The sequence below is a fragment of the Podarcis erhardii genome, assembly GCF_964252035.2.
Source record: "Podarcis erhardii genome assembly, chromosome: 2".
NCBI classification, from domain to species: domain Eukaryota; kingdom Metazoa; phylum Chordata; class Lepidosauria; order Squamata; family Lacertidae; genus Podarcis; species Podarcis erhardii.
The window spans coordinates 123,003,657-123,025,614 of NC_138498.1; the positions used below are offsets into that span (position 1 = coordinate 123,003,657).

General features: G+C 44.7%; 3 protein-coding genes across 3 annotated transcripts in view; 1 reads left to right on the forward strand and 2 right to left on the reverse strand.

Moving 5' to 3' along the window:
- LOC309336532 (uncharacterized protein) overlaps positions 1-21,958 on the reverse strand; it is a 61,029-nt gene that overhangs the window by 35,402 nt on the left and 3,669 nt on the right. The gene's annotated exons all lie outside the window — the stretch shown is intronic.
- LOC309336592 (uncharacterized protein) overlaps positions 1,954-21,958 on the forward strand; it is a 47,901-nt gene continuing 27,896 nt past the window's right edge. Inside the window, exons 1-3 of the mRNA XM_081852595.1 lie at positions 1,954-2,010; positions 4,310-4,473; positions 5,340-5,513. Of these exons, the coding sequence (XP_081708721.1) occupies positions 4,374-4,473; positions 5,340-5,513 (274 nt within the window). The 5' untranslated portion in view covers positions 1,954-2,010; positions 4,310-4,373. The remainder of the gene's footprint in view (positions 2,011-4,309; positions 4,474-5,339; positions 5,514-21,958) is intronic.
- Positions 16,046-21,958, reverse strand: part of LOC309337000 (vomeronasal type-2 receptor 26-like) — a 202,872-nt gene continuing 196,959 nt past the window's right edge. Inside the window, exon 5 of the transcript XR_014154089.1 lies at positions 16,046-16,581. The gene's annotated coding sequence lies outside the window, so the exon portion shown is untranslated. The remainder of the gene's footprint in view (positions 16,582-21,958) is intronic.

Below are 21,958 nucleotides of genomic sequence, written 5' to 3' on the forward strand. Positions count from 1 at the left end.
GGGTCCCATGGCTCCCCTTCCCCCCCCCACCCAGGGGATCCTCCCATTCATCTCTCAGCCCCCCAACTGCCTCCTCTGCACCCCACCCCGCCTCGCCCCACAGCCTCCCCTTCGCCCAAAGGACTCACCGCCCCAGAGGCCTCCGAAGACAAGCCGAAAGAGGAGGAGAGGCGGAAGGAGGGAGAGAGAGGGGCCCTTTTCCAGGCCGCTCTAGGCAACGGGGCTATCTCGCTCTCCTTAACCCCTACGTAGCCTCGCCTCTCAGCGATTCCTGCCCAGGGAAAAAGCTGGCGAGGCACCGAGAGGGATCGCGATCGCGTCGTGAGATCCCGACAGATTCAGGACATGACTCGGCAAGGCTTCCAGGCTGGGAAAGGGGCATCCTTAGAGGCGAACTCCTAGGGAGCCACAAGCCCCCTGGGGTGGGGAATGACATATTGGAGGGGCGATAGGTGGGATGGCTCAGTGGGTACAGCCTGAGGCTCTTCATCCCAGGGTTGCGGGTTCGAGACTCATGTTGGGCAAAAGAGCGCTGCATTGCAGGGGGTTGGACTAGATGACCATCTCGGGTCCCCGTCCAACTCTAGGATTCTAAGATCCTCAGAGGCGGGGGGGAGGCCAGAGCCAGGGTGCAAGACCAATATGGGGCTGGTTGGCTTACAATAAGAGAATCGGGGAATGGGAGAGATTCAAGGGGCTCCACAAGGGTCATCCAGCCCAACCCGCTGCGATGCTGGATGAGCATCCACGAGAGACGCCCTCCAACTGCCAGCCTGCACCATCCTGGATGCCATGCGCGGCCCCCTTTCAAAGCAGGAGGTTCTCTCCCTGGGGGGAGCGGGGGGGGGTGGAGGAAGTCAATGCAACTCTGCGGAAGTAGAGGGAATATTCGCCCCTTGCCCCGCGCAATCAATCAATCAATCAATCAAATAGATAGATAGATGATAGATGATAGATAGATAGAGATAGATAGATAGACTTAACTGACTGACCTATCGCGTTGCAGATAGCTCGGTTCTGCACCCCTGATATAAATCCTGGCTCTGCCCAGGCCTCTAGACTGGAGGTGGGCTCTGCAAAAAGGACACAGCGAGGCGAGATGCAGAAGCCGGCTGCGTCCTGAAGAAGGGGCTGCATTCTCTACCCCGGGGTCAAGAGAGAGGCAGTGGGGTGTAGTGGGTGGAAACACCTGTTCTGCCCTCCTTCCCTTTCCGCAGACGCTCAGCCAAAGCCCCCTGCTTCCTTTATTCCTCTATTGGGGGGAGAGGAGGACGGGGGGGGGGAGCATGGACAGGCGGAGGAGAGGAAAGCTTCCATGAAGCAGAAACCTAGTTCATCAGATGCACTTTGTGATGGCGAAATGAAGTGGAGTCCAGGCAAACTGAAGCCCTGACGAATGAGCCATTACGCACTACTTTTGCCATTTGCTTTATGCATAATAATAATAATAATAATAACAATACTAAGATATCAAAATGACATGTGAGGGGGCAGCAGTCTGGTGATGCAGCCCCCCCCCCGCCCGCCCCCGCCCCTGAGGATGTTTGAATCCTAGAGTTGGACGCGGACCCGAGATGGTCATCTAGTCCAACCCCCTGCAATGCAGCGCTCTTTTGCCCAACATGAGTCTCGAACCCGCAACCCTGGGATGAAGAGCCTCAGGCTGTACCCACTGAGCCATCCCACCTATCGCCCCTCCAATATGTCATTCCCCACCCCAGGGGGCTTGTGGCTCCCTAGGAGTTCGCCTCTAAGGATGCCCCTTTCCCAGCCTGGAAGCCTTGCCGAGTCATGTCCTGAATCTGTCGGGATCTCACGACGCGATCGCGATCCCTCTCGGTGCCTCGCCAGCTTTTTCCCTGGGCAGGAATCGCTGAGAGACGAGGCTACGTAGGGGTTAAGGAGAGCGAGATAGCCCCGTTGCCTAGAGCGGCCTGGAAAAGGGCCCCTCTCTCTCCCTCCTTCCGCCTCTCCTCCTCTTTCGGCTTGTCTTCGGAGGCCTCTGGGGCGGTGAGTCCTTTGGGCGAAGGGGAGGCTGTGGGGCGAGACGGGGTGGGGTGCAGAGGAGGCAGTTGGGGGGCTGAGAGATGAATGGGAGGATCCCCTGGGTGGGTGGGGGGAAGGGGAGCCATGGGACCCGAGGCCTCTGAGGTCCCAGCACCCGCCTACCTGCGACCCCCGTGGAGGGGAATGAGTTGTTTTTTTTGGGGGGGGGCTCGGAAGTGGGCGCCCCTTGAGAAGAGGGGGCTCCAAGTGGGGAAAGAGGGTGGGCATCCATCTTGGGCGATGCTTTCCTTGCGACCCCTGCATTGCTGGGGGTTGGACTAGATGACCCTTGGGGGTCCCTTCCAGTTCCACAGTTCTATGGTTCTGGGGGGTGGAGCATTGGAGCCAACTCCATGGGGCCGGGAGGGGTTTGGCCCCCACAGTAAAACACTTGAGGGGCCTGGGGGTTGTCTGTGCATTGTATCATGTGATATTATCTGGAGCAAGGCTTGCTGCCACCCCCCCCCCAATATTTAATTCAAGTTTGCACCCCTAGGGTAGAGAGAGTGTGTGATAGAAATTTTGAGGTCTTAGATATATGTTAAATCTTCATAACCTGGAATCATTTTTTATTCCCAAACTGTCCCAAACTGACCAAATGTTTTCTCTGCAAGGTCAAAGGAAAATGGAAAAGCCTCCCCGTTGTCCTTTCCTTCACAAATCCTATCTTAAGGGTATGTTTGTGTTTGAACAGGGTGAGCCTGTGACCTGACTCAGGAACTAAGTATTTATCATTAAGGTAAAGGTACCCCTGCCCGTACGGGCCAGTCTTGACAGACTCTAGGGTTGTGCGCTCATCTCACTCTAGAGGCCGGAAGCCAGCACTGTCTGCAGACACTTCCGGGTCACGTGGCCAGCGTGACGACGCTGGTCCGGCGAACCGGCACCAGAGCAGCACACAGAAACGCCGTTTACCTTCCCACTATAAAGCGGTACCTATTTATCTACTTGCACTTAAGGGTGCTTTCGAACTGCTAGGTGGGCAGGAGCTGGGACCGAACGACGGGAGCTCACCCCGCCGCGGGGATTCGAACCGCCGACCATGCGATCGGCAAGTCCTAGGCGCTGAGGTTTACCCACAGCACCACCTGCGTATTTATCATTACTAAGTATTTATCATTACAAAAGACTGGCCAGGCTCCCCAGGGTATCCAATCAAGTAAGCAGGGTATCCAATCAAGTAACCTGCCAGACAGGAGATAAACTACAGAAGAAAAGCAATATTCAAATTTCTGTTTTAGACCGCCTTTTCTGTGATGTATGTATTATTTATCTGGTGTGGTGGTCTTGAGCTACAGGGTGGCAATTTCAAAATGTCTATATAAGGCCTTGCACGCCATTGTTCTGCGTTCCTCCTGTCCTGTGCGTGGTGAGTGAGGACCCAGTTGCAACAGATCAATGAAGATCAGGCTTACCAGCTGCTTTGCTTCTCAATATTCTTTGGTTGGCCTCTGTTATTTTCTCCTACTAATAGGAAAAAGGGCAGATTTTGTTTACAAGAGAGAGATGTGTCCTTTGGGAGAAAGGGCTCCATCTTGGGCGCTGGCAGGGAAATCTCCAGAGGCAAGATTTCCAAGATGGCAGAAAGAAAGGAAGTCCGAAGGAAAGGAGTGTTTTTTAATGGTGGAGTGAAGAAGATCCTTTTTCAAGCATGACTCTGCTGGCGTTCAGGAGCAAGTCACCCTTCTTTTCCTGTAGGAGGGGTTGCTGGGGTGCCTCTTAGGGAGGGAAATCTCTGCAGGGGTCTGGGGCTGCCTTGGCTTCTCTCTCCCCCCCCCCCCCCGCCCTCACGACTTGTTTAAACTTTGAGCTCTGCAAAATAGAAGCTGGATCTGACCATCATCATTGCTATCCGAGGCTAGGAGAGGTGTGCTGAGTTCCAGGGGGTTGTGTGTGGAGGAGAAATGAATGGATGGGAGCTGGAGGGGGAAATGACACCCCCCCCCCCACAAAATTCAAGAAAGCCCTGGCTGGAGGAAGGGAGTGGAGCAGTCTTCTCCAAAGTATTCACCTGGTACATGTTTCTAGGTGTCACAGAAGAGGAGGAATATGCAGAGCAGACCTGTGCAGATTTACTCATAAGGAAGCCCCCATGGGGAGAGGACAGATTGAATTGGTAACTCAAAAACCCCTTAAAAATGGGGCTCCTGTTGGGAAGGGGGAACCCCTTTGGGGCTTTTCTAGGGGCTGCAGAATGTTCTGGGCAGCAGAATCCCTGCAGGGCCTCTGAGGCTCCCTTTGCTTCTTCCTCCCTCCCTCCCAGGAACCTGCATCTTCTGAGCTTCTCAGGAAGGACCAAAGCGGCTGAACCTGAAAACCTAGCAAGGATGGAAGGAGGAAGATGGACAGTTGACCTTATCAGACTGCCTCCTGCATCCCTCCCCAAAACCTCTGGGCGTTTTCTCCCAGGACCCTCAGAGACATCTGGTGAGTTCCTATGGAGTGGAGATAGGGACACAGAAGGATCGATAGATGGATGGATGGTGAAGAGGAAAACCTTCTCCCAGGCTTTTGAATGTTAGGTGCTATTTCCACTGCAGGACTGCTGGCTAGTTGCTAATCTCCCCTTCTTGGGCAAGGTTCTTAAAAAAAAAAATCTGGATTTTTTTAAACAATTTTTTTTATTACCCCCCCCCCCAAAAAAAATCCATAAACGAAGATTACCCTGAATCTTGTGGCTTCCCCCCATCCCCTCAGTTGGTCCTAATATTACCATCTACAACTGCATATAAGTCCATTGTCCATATTTTTCAGTTCATCCAAGTTATCCATAATCTTTAATACCTTATAAGTGCAGTTAAAATCCTTCTAATGTTTTCATCTGCTTACAACGGTCTCCTAGATAAATTGTAATATCCCTATTATTATTATTTGTCCCAACCATATAGGCAGCTGGGTTTTCTTTTCATTTCTCCATTAGGGGTGTGTGTTCATGAAGCATGCGTACTAGTTCTTAAACTATGATTTGCTATTTCTCCTTGTGATCTCGAGTCACCTCTAAACTATAAATCTATCACTCTCAGGGTCAGCATGGGCCTTGAACACATTCTTTCACAGACAACACCCTGTTTCTTAGTCTTAATTTCACCCTCTAACACGGAAAGGAGTTTAAGGAGAATCCTTTGATTCAGCTAAGGACTCATTTTTATTCATTTATTCCACATTGCGGCAGGACCTATTTTTCTTGCATGGTGGGTTTCAGGAGGAAGGCACCCTCTTTCACCATGGAAACAGTGAAAGACTTACCCTTCAACAGCTAAATGTGAGGCTCCCTTTGTTTCTTCATCCCTCAGGAACCTGCAGCTTGTTTTCGCTTGGGAGCTCCTCAGGAAGGTTGAAAGAGTCTGATTCTGCAAACCTAGCTAGAATGGAAGGAGGAAGATGGACGGTTGACTTGGTCAGGCTGCCTCCTGCATCCCTCTCCAAAACTATTGAGCAATCCCTCCCAGGGCCCTCAGAGAGATCTGGTGAGTTGCAGGGGGAAAGGGCAGGGATGGATGGAGACAGGAGGGGGGAAATACATTGGCAAGGGGAAAAGATGGAGAGGAGAGAAAAGGCAGGAAGAAGGAGGCAGAGAGGCCTTTTCCCATGCTCCTCTTTGTTTCTGGAATCTGCTTTCATAGAGGAGCCAGAAACCTTTTTCCTCTCACAGCGTTTTGATTTTACATGTCCTCCCGCCACTACATGATTAAATGATGATGATTACCTAAACTAATACAGAAATATGGGTAAAGGGTGTTGGGGAAATGCTTTTAGTAATTACAGATTATTATTTTTTTTTAATCACTTCTACCACTTTTATTTTTTTCTAGACAATTATAATTATGTATGTAATTTATATATCGCCCTTCATACAAAGATGTTCTTTGAAACCCTAAAAGCATTTCTCCCTTTTCTTCCGAAGCAGGTGGTGCAGACAATCGACAGACCTCTCAAGAATGTAGAATGAGTTTTATTGCTGGTGGAAACCTTACAAACTATCAACGAACTCACACAGGGGAAAAACCATTTCAGTGTAATGAGTGTGGAAAGAGCTTCTGTCAGAGGGTGAAGCTTTCAAATCATCAACGAACTCACACAGGGGAAAGACCATTTAAATGTATGGAATGCGGTAAGAATTATAATCGTAATGACGTTCTTAAACTACATCAGCGAATTCATACAGGGGAAAAACAATATGAATGTGTGGAGTGTGGGAAGTGCTTCAGTGAGAGTGGAAAACTTACAAGACATCAACGGACTCACACAGGAGAGAAACCATTTAAATGTATGGAGTGTGGAAAGAGCTTCAGCGAAAGTTGGACCCTTCATATGCATCATCGAAGTCACACAGGGGAGAAACCATTTAAATGTATGGAGTGTGGAAAGAGCTTCAGACAAAATGCAGGCCTTACTTCACATCATTACACCCACACAGGCGAGAAACCATTTAAATGTATGGAGTGTAAAAAGAGCTTCAATGACAGGGGAACACTTAGAAAACATCAACAAATTCACACAGGGGAAAAGCCATTCACATGTATGGAGTGTGGAAATAGCTTCCGTCAAATTAGTTCACTTCGTGTACATCAACGGACTCACACAGGGGAGAAACCATTTGAATGTCTAGAGTGTGGAAAGTGGTTCAGACGAAAGACACACCTCACTTCACATCGGCGAACTCACACGGGGGAGAAACTATTTAAATGTTTGGAATGTGGAAAGACTTCCACTGATAGTCGAACACATGCAGAACATCAACGAACTCACACAGGAGAGAAACCACTTAAATGTATGGAGTGTGGAAAGAGTTTCCGTCATAGCAGCTCACTTACTTCACATCAGCGAACTCACACAGGGGTTAAACCATTTAAATGTATGGAGTGTGGAAAGAGTTTCCGTCAGAGTGCACACCTTTACATACATAGACATACTCACACAGGGGTGAAAGACTTTAAATGCTTGGAGTGTGGAAAGAGCTTCAGTCGACGACATAGACTTAGTGAACATCAGAGAACTCACACAGGGGAGAAACCATTTAAATGTATGCAATGTGGAAAGAGCTTCAGTCATAGTGGAGCCCTTAGAACACACCAGCAAACTCACACAGGGGTGAAACACTTTAAATGCTTGGAGTGTGGAAGGAGCTACAGTAGACGTGATAAACTTCGTAAACATCAGAGAACTCACACAGGGGGGAAACGTATGGAGTGTGGAAAGAGTTTTCATCAGAGTTCACAGCTTACTTTACATAAACATACTCACACAGGGGAGAAACCCTTTAAATGTATGGAGTGTGAAAAGAGCTTCAGTTGGAAGAATCAGCTTAAGTCACATCAACGAACTCACACAGGGGAGAAACCCTTTAAATGTATGGAGTGTTTGTAAAGAGGTTCAGCGAAAGTTCCTCCCTTAATATTCATCATCAAACCCACACAGGGGAGAAGCCATTTAAATGTATGGAGTGTGGAAAGAGTTTCCGCCGGAAGACACACCTTACTTTACATAAACATACTCACACAGGGGTGAAACTTTGAATGCTTGGAGTGTGGAAAGAGCTTTCGTCAACGTGAGAAACATAGTGAACATTCACTCAATGTTCTTTCTTTTACATAGAATTCTAGAATGCTAGAGTTCACCCTTTTGGGATGGGGCAGTGTGGAAACACATTCACTTTATTTTGTTTACTTCTCTGCAACAAATGAACCTCAAAGGCGGACTAGCATGACAACCCACCAAGAGGTTCAGTGCTGTCACTTGTGGACTGAATCAGGACCATGGATGTTTTTCACAATATGTGGGTTAATCAGATTCCCAGTGCCAACTACAGTGGTACCTCGGTTTAAGAGCAGCTTCGTTTATGGAGAACTTAGTTTATGAACAACTTGGAATAAGAATGCTACAAACCTGTAAGTAGGTGTTTGGGTTTGTGAATTTTGCCTTGGAAACAGAACATGTTCTGCTTCCTGTTGAGTGTGTTCCATTTGTAAATTGAGTCCCCCACTGCTAATCAGAGGCTTCCTGTTGAGTCTGTCGGCTGTTGAGTCCGGAGCACCCACACAACACAGAGGTGATACTTGGAGCTTTTGTCTGCTATTTTTTTGTTTGTGTGGCTTTTCTTTTTAACTGTGACTTGTTCTTTGTTTTATGGTACTGACTTTTGACTGTGGCATGTGACTTCGTTTTTGTGACTGTGTGGAACCCAGTTCAGCTACTGGTTGATTGTGTGACTGCAGAAATGTATAACATTCTCCTTTCCCTTCCTCCCCCACAACAAACATTCTGTGAGGTGAGTGGGGCTGAGAGACTTCAGGGAAGTGTGACTAGTCCAAGGTCACCCAGCAGCTGCATGTGGAGGAGCGGAGACACGAACCCGGTTCCCCAGATTACGAGACTACCGCTCTTAACCACTACACCACACTGGTTAAATGAAGTATGGAGACGACGGGAAGTCAGATGTATGTTAAGAATATTTTCTTTTTCTTTTTTCTCTTATTCTTTTTTATTAGTTATTTCCAAAAACACACACAAGGTAACACACAAATACAAAGAAAATACACAGAAAAGAAAAATTAAAAATAATAAACAGCAATTATCATTTCCATATCATCCATATAACATAGTCGTCTCTTACGGGACTTCCTTCAGCCTGTCCGTAAATCATTCGAAGCAATAAATAAAATTACACGTTTCATTACTTATATTGTCATTATACCGATTCCTAATTCCTGTTTGCTTTGCACAATAACTCTTAGTCTTTCACAGTGCGTCTCTAAATCCCTTTAGCGTTATTTGCCCTTCACTAATACATTCCAGATAATCTACATACTTTTCCCAATCTTTGGTGAACACTTGGTCTCTTATGTATCTAACTTTTCCTGTTAATCTATCCAACTCTGCGTAATCCGACAACTTAGATCTCCACTCCTCCACCGTTGGGGTTTCCCGTAGTTTCCACTTCTGGGCTAAGACTACCCTTGCTGCCATAACCGCATAGTATACCAATCTGCGATCTTCCTTTTTTATCTCTTGTCCTAATATCCCTAGAAGAAAGATTTCTGGTTTCTTTATGAACGTGTACTTTAATATCTTCTTCAATTCAGTGTGTACTTTCTCCCAAAATTGTTTCACCCTTCTGCACTCCCACCACATATGGTAGAAGGAGCCCTCTATGTCTTTACATCTCCAGCACTTATTATCCACCTTATACATTTTTGATAATTTCATGGGTGTCAAGTACCACCTATAAAACATCTTCATAACGTTTTCCCTTATCGAAGTACACGCGGTAAAGTTTACCCCCTCCTTCCAAAGTTTCTCCCAATCCTCAAACTGTATACTATGACCTATATCCCTTGACCAATGGATCATCACCGATTTGACTTCCTCGTCGCCTAAATTCCAGTCCAACAGCATCCTATATATCTTAGATATAATTTTCACTTTATTATTTATTATTTCTGTCTGGAATTTTGAGTCTTTATCTGCATAACCTCTTTCTTTGATATCTTTACTAAACATCTGATTCACCTGATGGTGATGTAGCCAATCATAAACATGTTCCTTTGTTTGCTCATACGGTTTTAGCTTCCATTTCCCTTCAACCTTAGTTAGTAGCTGATCATAAGTTGCCCAATTGCTTCTTATATTAGTGGTTTTTATACTCATTACTTCGAGAGGTGAAAGCCAATGTGGTGTTTTCGGCTCTAACAGATTTTGATATCTTTCCCAAACTTCGATTAGCGGCCGTCTAAAAATGTGATTTGCAAACCCCTTGTGCACTTTCCTTTTGTTCTTCCATAAATACGCGTGCCACCCGAATCTATTATCAAAGCCCTCTAAGTCGAGCAGCTCCGTATTCACCAATTTTACCCATTCTTTTATCCAACATAAGCATGATGCCTCATAGTACAGTTTCAGATCCGGCAGGGCAAAGCCCCCTCTTTCCTTTACGTCTGTCAGTAATTTGAACTGAATTCTGGGTTTTTTGCCCTGCCATATAAATCTTGAGACTGTCCTTTGCCATTCCTTAAAGATTTGATTATAGGGATGGTCTGGAATAGAAACATCAACCTTGATAAGACATTCATCTTGATTACATTAATCCTTCCCCAGAATGACAATTTTAGCCCTCCCCATTTCTCTAAATCTTTCTTTATTTCCTTCCACATCGGCTCATAATTATTTTTGAATAAGTCTATGTTTTTGGGTGTTAACCAGATGCCGAGATATTTGACTTTTTTGACCATCTCTATCTGCGATTGTTGTTGGATTGTTTCAATTATCTTTGGGTCCACGTTTTTTCCTATCATTTTCGTTTTTGTCTTGTTTAATTTGAAGCCTGCCACTTCTCCAAATTGTTCTATTTCCTTTAATATTTCCCCTATTGCCGTTGCTGGTTCTTCTGTCATTATTACTAAGTCGTCGGCAAAGGCTTTGGTCTTATAAACATTCTGTCCTACTGATACTCCTTTTATATTCTCGTTTTGTCTTATTGAGTTCATAAGGACCTCTAACACAGTTATAAATAGTAATGGAGAAAGCGGACATCCTTGTCTTGTTCCCTTCTGTATCCTTATCTCCTCCGTCACCATATTGTTTATGATCAATTTGGCCTTCTGCTCTGTGTATATTGCTTTTACCCCATTAAAGAAATCGTTACCCACATCCATGTGTTCTAAGTTCTTCAACATAAAGTTCCATATCACGTTATCAAATGCCTTCTCGGCATCTACAAACACCATTATAGCTTGTTTGTCAATCCTAACAGACAGGTATTCTAGCATATTAATTATATTTCTTGTGTTGTCTCTCATCTGCCGACCTGGCAGGAATCCCGCCTGGTCCCTGTGAATAATTTCTGATAGCAAAATCTTCAGCCTTCTTGCCAGAATTCCTGCAAATATCTTATAATCTGTGTTTAGGAGTGAAATTGGTCTGTAATTTTTAACCTGGGTTGGATCTGCATCCTGTTTGGGGATAAACGTAATATATGCCTCTTTCCAGGTCTCTGGGGTTTCTCCTTTCTTTAAGATATTGTTCATAATCGTTTTTAGAGGTCCCACCAAAATAGATTTCATTTCTTTGTAGTAGCCGGCTGTAAATCCGTCAGGGCCTGGTGCCTTACCCCTCTTGAAATCTTTAATTGCCTCCTCTATTTCCTCATTTCCAATTGGTGTATTCAAACGTTGCTTTTCCTCTATTGAGATTTTTTGCACCCTTTTATCCTTCAAGAATCTCTCTATCCTCCTTAAACCAACTTTCTCTTGATCTTTATACAAATTCCTATAATAGCTGAGGAATTCGCTCTTAATTCCTTTGGGGTCGGTTCTTTCTACTCCCTCCACTGTTATTTTATTAATTACACCTTGCTCCTTCCTTTTTTTGATTTGCCAGGCAAGCCATTTGCCTGATTTATTCGCAAATTCAAAATTTTTTTGCCTTAGTTTTTTAATGTTCCATTCCACCTCTCTATTTATTATTATAGCAAACTGGGCTTGTAGAATTTTAATTCTTTCCTTCGCTTTTTGACAATTTGGTTTTTGTGATAGTTTTTGTTCGTTAACCATTATCTGTTTTAGAATTTCCTCTTTGTTTTTCTCTCTATTCCTATTTTTGATTGCATTCTGTTGGATAAAGAACCCTCTTATTACAGCCTTACTCGCATCCCAGACAACGCTATCCTTTGTTCCTTTATCACCATTATCTTTAAAATAATCTATCAGTTTTTTCTGTGCCTTTTCCACAACTTTCTGGTCATCTAAAAGGTGGTCTTTTAATCTCCATCTGAAGGTTCTTGTCTCTAGGCTTTCCAGTTCCAGCTCTGTTGGGCTATGATCTGAAATTACTTTTGGTCTTATTTCTATTAATTTAACTCTTGGACACAGTTCCTTTGAGACCCATATCTGGTCTATGCGCGACAGCGATTGGTTAGGCTCAGAATGAAAGGTGAATTGTTTGTCAAGCGGGTGTCTGAGATGCCAGATGTCCACCAGATTACAATTTTCTACCATGGAAAAGAAGGTTTTTGGTAACTTTCCTTCTTTGCTTGTTCCTTCTCTTTATCTATCCATTTCTAGTGAAACAACCCCGTTCATATCCCCCATTAAGATTATTTTTTGGTCCACAAATTCCGTCAACTTCTCTTCTAATCTTTTAAAGAATTCCGTTTTACTACCATTTGGGGCGTATAGCCCCACTACCATCAGCTTTTCACCTTGCCAGTTAATACTGACCCCTATCATCCTCCCCTCTTCATCCTTGAATATTGTTTTAGCTTCTATATTATTTTTAACATACAGTACCACACCTCTTTTCTTTACCTTGTCTGAGGATTCAAATTCCTTTCCCAACCTTTTGTTAATTAACACTTTCCTATGTCTTCTAGCAACGTGCGTTTCCTGTAGACAGATAATGTCCAAATTTTTCTTTTTCAAATATTGCTCAATTTTATTCCTCTTATTTTTATCGTTCATCCCATTAATATTCCAGTTCCAGATTTTTAATCCCATAATGCTTAACTTTCACTTCAGAAGTTAAGTTTTCGCCTGAATTTTATTCGAATTCTCTTTTCCTTTAAGGATTCCCTGAGTCCTCCGCTTCCTCCTCTGCCTCTTCGCCCGATCTACTTCCTCCTTCCTCCTCCTCATCCCCTTCTCCTAACTCTCCTGATGGGGCCCCCTCATCTCCTCCAACCCCCGTTCCATTTACCTCCACTTTAAGTTCCTTGTACTTAAAGTCTACCTCTTGCTTAGAGCCCCTCCTATCCCCAGGGGTCCCGCCATTCGTTCCTTTTTTCCCTGTATGTGACATCTTAAATACTTATACACTTTTATCTCCCCTTGTCCCCGATAATTTCTTGCCCCCTGAGTTTGTTTCAGATGATTTCCTTTATACCGCCCGCTTTGTCCGTTTTTATAATACCCTCTTTCTTTCTTTAGTGTTACTGTTCAGAATTCCCAATTCTTTATATATGTATTTTCCCAACAGTCAGTATCGAAGTCCGTATATATAGAATCGATATCAAGTTCTTACTGTACAGTCCTCTTCCTTCAAGGCGGAATGCTCCAATATCGGGGGTTTGTCCTGCCTCCAATCAGGCTAGTCCATGTTCCATAGTAGATATACGGGGGGGGGGTCTTAAAATAGGGGGTGGTGAATAGAAGAAGGAGGGGAGAAAAGGAAAAGGGCAGGGGGAGCGGAGGCCAGTCTCAAATCACACCAACCTCATTTTAACACAAGAGGCCGTCAAACCAATATACACTGACGCCAGTTCCCAGAGTGTTCCCAAAGTGTTCCCAGAAGCTCCCAGAAGTTCAAAAACCCTAGTCTCCAACCAAAGGAAAAGAGATGGAGAACAATATGCGTATTAGCTCCAATATAGATATTATTATCACTGTCCTCTTTCTGCTTTTCACAAACTCACGCACAAAAAGTCTCAAATGGCGGCGGGGGTTTCTCTTCCGGCTTCGTTCTCCTAAATGTATGCAGTGTGGAAAGAGCTTCAGTCAAAGTGGAGCCCTTAGAACACACCAGCAAACTCACACAGGGGTGAAACAGTTTAAATGCTTGCAGTGTGGGAAGAGCTACAGTCGACGCGATAAACTTCGTAAACATCAGAGAACTCACACAGGGGAGAAACTATTTAAATGTATGGAGTGTGGAAAGAGTTTCCATCAGAGTGCACAGCTTACTTTACATAAACATACTCACACAGGGGAGAAACCTTTTAAATGTATGGAGTGTGGAAAGAGCTTTGGTTGGAAGAATCAGCTTAATTCGCATCAACGAACTCACACAGGGGAGAAACCCTTTAAATGTATGGAGTGTGGAAAGAGGTTCAGCGGAAGTTCCTCCCTTAATATTCATCATCAAACCCACACAGCGGAGAAACCATTTAAATGTATGGAGTGTGGAAAGAGTTTCCGTTGGAGGACACACCTTACTTTACATAAATGTACTCACACAGGGGTGAAACTTTAAATGCTTGGAGTGTGGAAAGAGCTTCTGTCAACATGAGAAACATAGTGAACATTCACTCAATGTTCATTCTTTTACATAGAATGCTAGAGTTCACCCTTTTGGGATGGGGCAGTGTGGAAACACATTCACTTTATTTTGTTTACTTCTCTGGAACAAATGAACCTCAAAGGCAGACTAGCGTGACAATCCACCAAGAGGTTCAGTGCTGTCACTTGTGGACTGAATCAGGACCATGGATGTTTTTCACAATATGTGGGTTAATTAGATTCCCAGTGCCAACTACAGTGGTACCTTGGTTTAAGAGCAGCTTAGTTTATGGAGAACTTAGTTTATGAACAACAAGTTGGAATAAGAATGCTACAAACCTGTAAGTAGGTGTTTGGGTTTATGAACTTTGCCTTGGAAACAGAACATGTTCTGCTTCCTGTTGAATGTGTTCTGTTTGTAAATTGAGTCCCCCGCTGCTAATCAGAGGCTTCCTGTTGAGTCTGTCGGCCGTTGAGTCCGGAGCACCCACACAACACAGAAGTGATATTTGGAGCTTTTGACTGTGGTTTTTTTGTGTGGCTTTTTCATTATTATTTTTTACTGTGAATTGTACTTTGTTTTATGGTACTGACTTTTGACTGTGGCTTGTTACTTCGTTTTTGTGACTGTGGAACCTAGTTCAGCTACTGGTTGATTGTGTGACTGCAGAAATGTATAAAAGCCCCCCATACAAACAATTACTATCATCAGTGCACGTAAGAAAAAATTAATTTTGGGTTTTATCATCTACAATACTGTCTTGTTTATTTTATTGTACAGTACATTGATTATTGCCTTCCTTTTATGCATCAGTGGTCATGTTAGATAGTAAAAATCATTTTAAATTGCTGTTTTAGTGGTTGTTTTTCATTGTCTGGAATGGATTAATCCATTTTCCATTACTTTTTATTGGAAAGCACGCCTTGGTTTAAGAACGCTATGGCTTAGAATGAACTTCCTGAACAGATTAAGTTCCTAAACCAAGGTATCACACTGATTTTGTGTGTGAAAACAACTATTAATAAAAGCAGTGGACTTGTAATCTGGTGAACCGGCTTCGCGTCTCTGCTCATCCATATGCAGCTGCTGGGTGACCTTGGGCTAGTCACACTTCTCTGAAGTCTCTCAGCCCCACTCACTTCACAGAGTGTTTGTTGTGGGGGAGGAAGGGAAAGGAGATTGTTAGCTGCTTTGAGATTCCTTAAGGGGAGTGAAAGGCGGGATATCAAGTCCAAACTCTTCTTCTTCTTGACTAGGAAGGAGGAGGAGATTAAAGCTGTCATGATTCAATGGGCCCAGGAGTTTGGATATAACACAGATATAAAAGTGGGAAAATTTATGGAAAGTAAATCTGAAATTCACAGAATGCTAAACCTTGAGGTAACATTTCCAAAAAAATGCAATACTCCAGTACTTTGGCCACCTCATGAGAAGAGAAGACTCCCTGGAAAAGACCCTGATGGTGGGAAAGATGGAGGGCGCAAGGAGAAGGGGACGACAGAGGACGAGATGGTTGGATGGTGTCCTCGAAGCTACAAACATGAGTCTGACTAAACTGCGGGAGGCAGTGGAAGACAGGAGTGCCTGGTGTGCTCTGGTCCATGGGGTCACGAAGAGTTGGACACGACTAAACAACAACCACTGTATAAGGTCAGCATTTTCCCTTCAGCTCTTTGCCACAGCAACACGTTCCCTGCCTTGCTGAGTTTGGTTCCTTGATCCTTGGACCCCTGCCTTCATGACTCCTTGCTTCTTGACCCTTGGCTTCTTGACTCCCAGCTCTCTGACCCTCGGACTCTTCGCTTCCCGACTCCTGGCTTCTGGACTCCCGTTCCTGTTCCCACCCCACCATCTTGCCCCTGGTCCCAACGTCCCCAGCCGGGACTTCAATCGCCAGTGAACCGGACCGTGACAGGGAGAGAAGACCCCCCCCAGCCAGTCACGGGGGGGGGGGATCCCCTGGGTCTGTTACGCCATTTTGGAATTACCTCAGGTAATTGCTTAGAGAGAAGGGGGACGGAGGAAAAGTGCCCCTCGCTCCTGAACCAGGGCACTGATCGGGGCAGGAAGCTATGTTGTATTATTCAACTGAAACACCTCTCTAACAGAAATTGAAGTATAAGTAAGTATAACAACTGTTTTTAGAGTGAAGGGATGTTAAGAGAAGCTGTGACTGTAACACTGAGGGGAAGGGGACAGAGGGAGGAAGGCAGCATAGCACAGGTTTGAGGGAGGTCACAGCTCAGAGGCAGATGAGGGGGAAAGTTGGGAAATCATGGGAGAGCCAGAGCAGCAGCTGGTTGAACAGTTGCCACTAGAAAGCATTTCAGACCCATCATCTCCCAGAACCCGGCGAGCCTTAAAAGTAGGAGAGCAAAGAGCTCAAAGACAGAGGGCACTTAGCGCCACCCGTAGAGGTGATGACGATGATGAGTGAGGAAGTGGGAGAGACGGGTGGTGGCGATTCACTCGGGACAACGCCATTATCCAAGAGGCTGGGTTCTATGGCCTCTCTCTGTAAGCTTGGGGTGGGGGGGGGGTGAAGGACTGTAAGAAACTTTTCCTTGTCTTTATACTTTCCTAGGCAACCAGCCAGGACCCACTGGCAGCACCCTGACACTTACAGCAGCAGGGGGAGGGCTGCAGGAAATCATCCACTGTTCAAGAAGAGGCAAAAAAAAGTTGATGGGCATTGCCATTCAAATGGCTTGTTTGTGCCTCGACGTGTAATTTATCTACCACCCCCCCTCCCATATTTAATGACAGATATTGCCAGTCATGCGTGTGTGCCAGAAGGATAGGTAGAGAGGAGATAAAAGTTAAGCTCCCCCAAAGCCTTTACCAATCATCTTCACTGAACAATTTTGTCATAATATTTATTCATTTTTCCATTTTAATAACCAATAAAAACCACATTAAAACATTCCAAATCAACACAAATAATTAAAAAACCAAATTTAGATGCCGAATTATATATTTTTTACCGTGACTTCTCAAGCTTTGAGGTGCACAGAGTCCTGATCAACTAAAGTCACGTTGCATTTCATAATTCTTCAATAAACCACTCAGATGTTAATCCACTTCATTGTCCTTTAATTTTTATTCTTATTTTGACAGCCACTGGTCTGTTCAACCTCCACTTCTATAGTTCTGTGTGAAATCCTTGTTGAAATCCAACTAGTCCATTTTCCATTTCTGCTCTCAAGGGTCATAATATTCAAATCCCAAAGGAACATCATCTGCCCTTGGCAGCTATCCAGGATTCCCCTCAATAAATTCACAACATCCCATCACAAACTGGTGTCTTCTGCCAAATCTTAATAACTCAGTCCAAAACTTTCAATCTTCCCACTAAGGATGACTACCCAAAATCCACACTCAGTCCAGATATGATCAGATCAAAATGGCAGCCCAAATATCTCCAGCTTGCTTCTTTGTTCAGTTGCCTTTCTGGGGGAGGGTTACCAAGTAAAACTGGGAATGCAATATGTTAAAAAAATAAGGTATTAAAGGCTTACCTCCCCCTGGGGCTAAATAATTAATCCATATATCAGTTCGACAAGCAGGTCTTCCTTCATCGACCAATTGAAGCTGATGGAATGCACTCCATGCCACTCAAAGGACAGCAATGGATGCAGAAGTCCCCCCCCCCCCAAGCAACATATCCACTCTTTCAGAGGGAGTGTAACTCCATCAAGAGCAGGCAACCTCCTAGCCATCTGGTCTAAGGAACCACCCATAAACTGGGCCTCAGTCCTATCTGAATTGAGCTTGTTTGCTGGCTCTCATCTAGTCCATTACCAAGGCAGGACAAATGGTGTAGCACAGCTACTGCTTCACCTGTAGATATAAAAGGAGAAATAGAGCCGAGTGTCATCAGCATATTGCTTGCAACGTACTCCAAACCTCTGGATAACCCCACTTAGTAGGATCATGTAGAAGTTAAACAGCATAGGGGATAGAATTGAACCCTGAAGGATCCACACGTTGAAGGCTCCACAGGGCAGAAGAATGCTCTCCAAGGAACTGTTGGGATTCAAGCCCTTCTCATAAGAAGCTGGCAGCAGTCCAGGCACCCCGGCTTGATTCCCTTTTGACCTCCCTGGCTGCATTCCCCAGCAGACGCAGGCAAGGTCTCGATCGGCGATTCTTCTCAAATGTGAGAAGAACACACCCCTCTTTCCTGCCTCCCCCAGGCAGGGGAAACAGATAGACAGAAACGTATTTACATGCTTTTATTTCTGTCTTTGCAGCGTTACAGAATATGTGATTGCTCTCTCCATACTCCAGCAGTGTTGTAACAAACACACCCTGTACATCCTGTACAGCTCATATTACCCTGTGAGGTAATTCCGGTGCTCCATAGTGGATCCAGCTTCTGTCCTCAAGTGAGCCTCTCTCAAAGCGTCCCAAATTTGTCTGGCTGAGGTCTTATCACGCAATAGACAGAGCTCTTCTGGGGATACTATCAATGTGGGAACAGAGGGGCAGTTATTTCTCAGCTCCAAGTTAGGCAAGCGTGGATTGCATGGCATCTTTCTAGGCTATCAGAAAGGGTCTTACAGAATAATGATGACTGACTCTAAGACAATTAAGCTCACAAGAAGTGTTGAGTACAATGCCAAGTGGGGGGAGAATGTGGGAATTTTCCAATGTTATCCTGATGACAGTGATGAGACTGAAGATAGTCAAAAGCAACCGCAACAACCCACACCCACTGATGAAGGTTCTGATTCTGAGTCTGAAACTGAATCGGGTGATTCAGAGGATTTCAAGAGTGCAAAAGCCTCTATGCGACCCTCTGAAAGCTCTGATCAAGAATTGGAAGAACCATTGTTCACAATAGGTCACTTTTCTCCTAAGAAGGAAGAGGAGAGTGTTGAAGACTTAAGGCTAATTCGTAGGTCACAGAGAGTCACAAAAGACAGACCTCCAAAGAGATTTGCTGATGAGTTTGCTAAGATAGCAGTAACAGCTGTTAAAAGCTCCAAGAAGGTATTTGAACCTTCAAGTTTCCAAGAAATCCAGGATTTGCATTTAAAGGAAGCTGAGCCATGGTTAAATGCCATGAAGGCTGAGCTTGATTCATTGGAAAGGAACAAAACGTGGGACCTTGTTCCAGTAGTTCCAGGAATGAAACTGCTTGGAAGCAAATGGGTCTTCAAAGCGAAGACTGATCAAAATGGCAAGATAGTCAGGCACAAAGCCAGATTGGTAGCCAGAGGTTTTGCACAGGTACCAGGTGAAGACTATCACGAGACCTACTCACCCACAGTGAGGTATGAGAGCATTAGGCTTATGCTCAAGCTAGCTGCAGAGGAGAATCTACACATTAGTCACCATGATGTGAATACAGCTTTTCTGTACGGATCTCTAGATGAATCACTTTATATGCTTCCACCTGATGGCGTACAGGTAAAACAGGGATTTGTTTGTGCTCTGAAGAAGTCCCTTTATGGTCTCAAACAAAGTGCACGGTGTTGGCACACAAAACTCACTGAAGTATTGTTTTCTCTAGGTTTTAAGCAAGGGAAAGCTGATCCATGTGTATTTGTCAAAGAGGAGGGGCAAAAGAAACTGTATTGTTTGTTTTATGTTGATGATCTTTTATTCTTTTGGAAGGATGTCACAATGTACAATAATGCTCTAGCTCAACTGAAAGAGCACTTTGACATGAAAGAGCTTGGTGAGGTAAACAACTACCTATCTCTGGAAATAGAGAGAGATCAAGATGGTAACATTCTAGTACACCAGTCACGGAAAATTGCTGATGTGTTAAGCAAACTAAACCTGATGGATGCTAACCCTGTAGACACACTGATGACAACAGGTTATCAGGTAGATGAAACTGAAGAAGCATTTTCTGACACTACACTGTACAGAAGTGTGCTAGGCAAGCTAAACTTCATTGCCAGATGTTCAAGACCAGACATTGCTGTTAGCTGTAATTTGCTAAGCAGACAAGTCAACAATCCTACTGTTAAGGATTGGAAAGCTCTGAAACGCATAGCGCGGTATTTAAAAGGCACTATGCATTACAGACTGAGATTTAACAATCAGAAGTCTGGTGGTCTTGAGATATTTGCAGATGCAAGTTTTGGAAGTGACACTACAGACAGGAAAAGTACGTCTGGAGTTTGCTACATGTACAATCAGGGTCTATTTGATTGGTCATGCAAGAAGCAAACAACAGTTAGCTTAAGTACTTGTGAAGCTGAACTGAATGCACTGTCTTATTCACTTAAAGATTGTGAATGGTTGTTACAATTGTGCAAAGACATGAAAATTCCTGTCAAATGTCCAATCCAGGTTTACCAGGACAACAAAGCATGTTTGGCTTTGCTGAATTCTGAAGGTTGTAAGCAAAGCACGAAGCACTTGCAATTGAAGTTGCAACATGCTAGGGAACGTATTCAGAAGGGACTCGTAACGGTGTCCTATATGCCAGGTAATGAAATTCCTGCTGATGTATTGTCCAAGATTGTGTCAAGGGATCAACACTGTACCTATGTGCAGAAGTTGGGTTTGTACTGATATTGTACGAACTGTTGGAATTCAGGCTCGGTCAGAGGTATGTGCCTATCAGCAGGCACCGGCTGAATTCCATTGACCTCCCTCCGGCGACTCCCGGCAGGAAAAAACACACGAGGTCCGTTCCGGCGATTTTCCTCAGGCTGTGAGAAAAACACACCAACTGCTTCTCCTCCTTCTCCTCCTCCCTGCATATCCCCAGGGAGGGGAATGAGACTCAGACAGAAACGTATCTACATGCTTTTATTCCTGTCTTTAGCAGCCATACAGTAAAAGATGTCTGCTCTCTTCAACAAACAGAGAGAAACTCCGAACTCCACCCATGTACATCCTGTACAGGTCATATGACACACACTGAGCTCATATCCTGTGCTCAATAAGGATGGACTGCCCCTTTGTTTCCATGGCAGCAGTCACACACATCCTGTCTGGCTTGGCAGCCACTAGCAGCTGTCTGAGCTGTTAGAGCCTTTGCTTGCTGCAGCATTGCTGCTTTAGAATAACATACTCCCCCTAAAGTATCAATGCGTGCTGCGAGCAAAGCGTCATCCAGAGAAGAAAACAAACAGTTGTTATACGTATAACACTCCCCTGTTGTTTTAGTTCCACCCTTGGAACTACCCGCCATTGGTTTTACCAATGTACCTCTCTGGTTATGTGACTTCCAAGGAATGAGTGCATCTGCATTACCTTGGTTAACAACTCCCTGTTGTGCCTTTGTCTCTGACTCAGACACAGCTTCAATTTGACCTTGGTCGTTTACAATAGCAACAGCTAGGTTAGCAAACTCTTTTGAATACCTCTTGGGTGGTACACCCTTCGTTGCTCTCTCAGACCTACGTAAGAAGTGCTGCTCTTCTTTGCTTTCTGGTTCAGCCTTTGGACTCTTTGGAGAACCAGTACCAATTGTAAACAGTGGTTCATCCTCCTCTTCTGAGGGTCTAGTCATTACGTGAGATTTCCTCTCAATGACTGTGACAACTGAGCTGTCTGAGCTATCGCTGTCATCATCAGTACTACTGAACTCAACAAAATCAACATCATCATCATCATCATCAGAATCATCATCACCAGTGGGAAATGTGTGAACAACCACTCTCTCCTGTTCAGGAGCACTCTCTAGAAATTTTGTGAGAATCACCTTACCAGATTCAGACAAAATTACTCTGTAGAGACCCTTTTCATAACCCACAAAAATGCCTCTGGCATTCTTTACTCCACCCGGAGCTTCTGTCCTCGCATGAGACCCAAAAACCTTGAAATGGGCAACAGAAGGTTTTCTGTGGAACAGTTTCTCAAAAGGAGAACTTCCCAACTCTTTTGAAAACTTTCTCAACCACGTATAACAAAACGACGTTAGCGACTCAGCCCAGTACTCATGTGGCAGATGTGA